This window comes from Etheostoma cragini, chromosome 6 (assembly GCF_013103735.1).
Source record: "Etheostoma cragini isolate CJK2018 chromosome 6, CSU_Ecrag_1.0, whole genome shotgun sequence".
In the NCBI taxonomy this organism is placed as follows: domain Eukaryota; kingdom Metazoa; phylum Chordata; class Actinopteri; order Perciformes; family Percidae; genus Etheostoma; species Etheostoma cragini.
The window spans coordinates 26,106,605-26,109,480 of record NC_048412.1 but is presented as its reverse complement, the minus strand read 5'-3'; the positions used below and the strand labels follow the sequence as shown (position 1 = coordinate 26,109,480).

Genomic DNA, 2,876 nt, shown 5'->3' with positions numbered 1-2,876 from the left:
TATATATATATATATACACACACACATCTTAAAGCAATCACAATAAGCGGCATTAATTGCTTCACCTTGCATTGTTGTCACCTATGTGAGTACTTGGCTTAGAGTACACAATAAGCAAATTGTCTAAAAGACAAATACCTGCTGCTTATTGGAATCGTTTGGAGTACTTTATATAATGTGAAATTAAATGTTTTATGCCTCATTAAGCTGTATGATTAATCAAAACTTTGCACAGTACCAGTAGATAAATGATTGTGGGAGCACAGAAACAGTGTACATATTCTATTTCTTTCTGCCTTGATGTTTCAAGTGTGGTCCAGCACCTGTCGAAATAAAACTCCATGACTTTATTTAGCAAAAGTGAGATTTGTCTTTTTGAGCACAAATCTTTAAAATGAAACATTTTCTAATGGCTGAAAAGGAATTAATCACAATGATGTAAACTGTTAATTGAAGACTCTGCTTATATATTGGTATGTATTATAAGCTTAAATATTGGCATAAAACAGCCATGTTTTAAAAAGAGACCCCACGTCTAAATGATAGGTGCTGTGGCATCTACTATCTATATATTTAATGCCTTTCTTCAAACTTAGTTTTGTCATTATTTGTAGCCAAAACCAAAATGCAGTAGTAAAAATCTCTAAAGGGCACAATTTATAAAAACAGCCAATGTAAACATGCTCAGCCAATGACAGCCTGTACGGAACAAAGTCAGTATTCTCAATCCAAAATTCAAACAGTTTGGAAAATGGAGGTAGCCCAATAAAGGTGTAGCACACATTAGTAACCTCATAATCAGAGGCTGGGATAAATAAGAGTAACCTTTCCTACTACAGCCCCCAAATTTCTTAAAAACAAACACTTCAGTGATTCCAGTTCAAAAGTCACAAATCGTTTTATAACCACAGCCCCACCCCCGCCTAAAAGTCGTTTAAAAGTCGTGATTAGCCATTCATAAACAAACTGTTATTTTAAAAAAATGTATCGCTAATAAATAATAGATTTATACATAAAAAACAGCCCCCTATGGAGGTTTACTTTATACAGTAATCATCATTTATCCCTCACACACAGGCACACCTTTCACACATAACCAGTTTTTGTTCTCAGCAGTATTTTTGCCATTAAAAAGAGCCTAGATTCATTCAGTCTCAACACGTACGCACATACAACTGTGCAGCTTGTCCCAACAGGCCGTAGACCCATAGAGATTACTGTGGCTGCACTTTGCTGTTGAGCTAAAGAGGCAGCGGGAATATTAAAATATAAGGAGACAGTTTTATCTTCCTCTCTGGGTGGGTGGGGTCACAGGGAAGCCCCACCCATACAAGCAGCATAGAGGGCAAAGCCACAAAACAAACGCGTATTTAAAAAAAAGCACAGACTGGTGACTGGTGGATCCTCTTTAAGTGAGAAACATCCAGCTTTTCTTAAACTCATGACCCTCGTTAATGTCAACAGTTCGATATCAAGGGTCTGTAAACTCCTCAGATAAAATGCAGCAGGTTCCACAATCATACCTCAGCTCTTTTTTTCATCACTACATCCAGGCTTGTACTTAAAACATCTAAATTAAAAAAGAGCCTTGTGCGCAGATAGAAACCGGTCTAATGTTCGTGTCTCCTTTGGGTGTCAGAAACAAAGTAAGAAAGCAACAACAAAAATACAGGGGAAGTGATGGAGGTGGAAATGATGTTCCCAGTGCATGTTTTTGTTCCCACCACCATCAACGACTGCCCTCCATCCGTCTCTCCTTAGTCTAGTTTCTCGAGCACAGATGGCACGTACACCAGGCTGAGTTCGCTTCCGAAGTCGCAGATGATGGCGGCGTTGTCGAGCACCAGCAGCTGCCGGACGCCCTGTCCGTCACTGCTCTGGCCCAGGTAGACCGTCTGCAGCAGGTCACCGAAGTTCAGGTCCCAAAACGAGACGCAGCCCTGGCCCCCCGTTACCAGGAGAGACTCGGAGATCACTCCCAGACTGGCCCCACAGCCCACCTCCTGGTGGGGAGAGAGGGGTAAGGTTGACTCAATAGCAAACAAACTGAGTGGTACGTTTTGTTATAGTATTGTGCGGCAAATTTAAGATCATTTTTATTATTAATTCACAGATAGATAGGGTTAAAATGGTCATACCAAAAACTGCTGCCTGTGCATTTCTTAGAATATAAAAAGAGCCACAACAGTACCTGCTGAATTGAGTAGAGTTTGATCCCGGTGCTGCGGTCCCAGATACAGATGAGGTCATCCAGTCCCGAGCTAATGACACAAGAGGTGGTGCAGACCAGCGAGGTGACATCCCCACGATGACCGTAAACATGGCTGACACGACTCCCTGTCAGGACGTCCCACAGGCAGATGGCGCCATCCTGCCCACCGCTTGCCAGAACCATCGTCTGAGGAGACCGAGACACAGTCACAGCAGGTACATTTTTCCTGTTTTTGTTCCATCTCTCCTTAGTCTAGTTTATCGAGCACAGACGGAACGTATACCAGGCTGAGTTTTTGTGATCAAAAATGATCACAAAAACGGGATCATCTTTGTTCATGAGTTTAATAGTTATTATTATTTATGTATGTTTGTAACAAAAACGTCTTGTCGTGAAAAATTCATAGTATAGTTTGTCAAAAAGTCATAGTATAATGTCGAAAAAAGTAATATAGTAAGTCAAAAAGTCACAAAAGACAGTATACTATGACAGTAAAGCCATAGGATAGAACGTCGGAAAAGAGTCAAAGTATAGTATGTGAAAATGTCATTAAATGTCATAGTACAATATGTCTTTTTTTGACATACAATACTAAGTCCAAAATAATCACAAAAGACAGTGTCAGAAAAAAGTCAGAAAGGTCTTATTATAGCATGTCAAAAAT

At 40.1% G+C, this 2,876-nt stretch overlaps 1 protein-coding gene across 5 annotated transcripts in view; it reads right to left on the bottom strand.

Annotated features, from left to right (window-relative positions):
* Positions 1-1,106: 1,106 nt before the first annotated feature.
* The window catches only part of scap (SREBF chaperone), a 42,481-nt gene continuing 40,711 nt past the window's right edge, over positions 1,107-2,876 (bottom strand). For all 5 annotated transcript variants that reach the window (XM_034875486.1, XM_034875485.1, XM_034875484.1 and 2 more), the window contains exons 22-23: positions 2,192-2,398; positions 1,107-2,003 (exon numbers count right to left, since the gene is read on the bottom strand). In XM_034875486.1, coding sequence (XP_034731377.1) covers positions 1,758-2,003; positions 2,192-2,398 — 453 coding nt within the window. In that variant the 3' untranslated portion in view covers positions 1,107-1,757. The remainder of the gene's footprint in view (positions 2,004-2,191; positions 2,399-2,876) is intronic.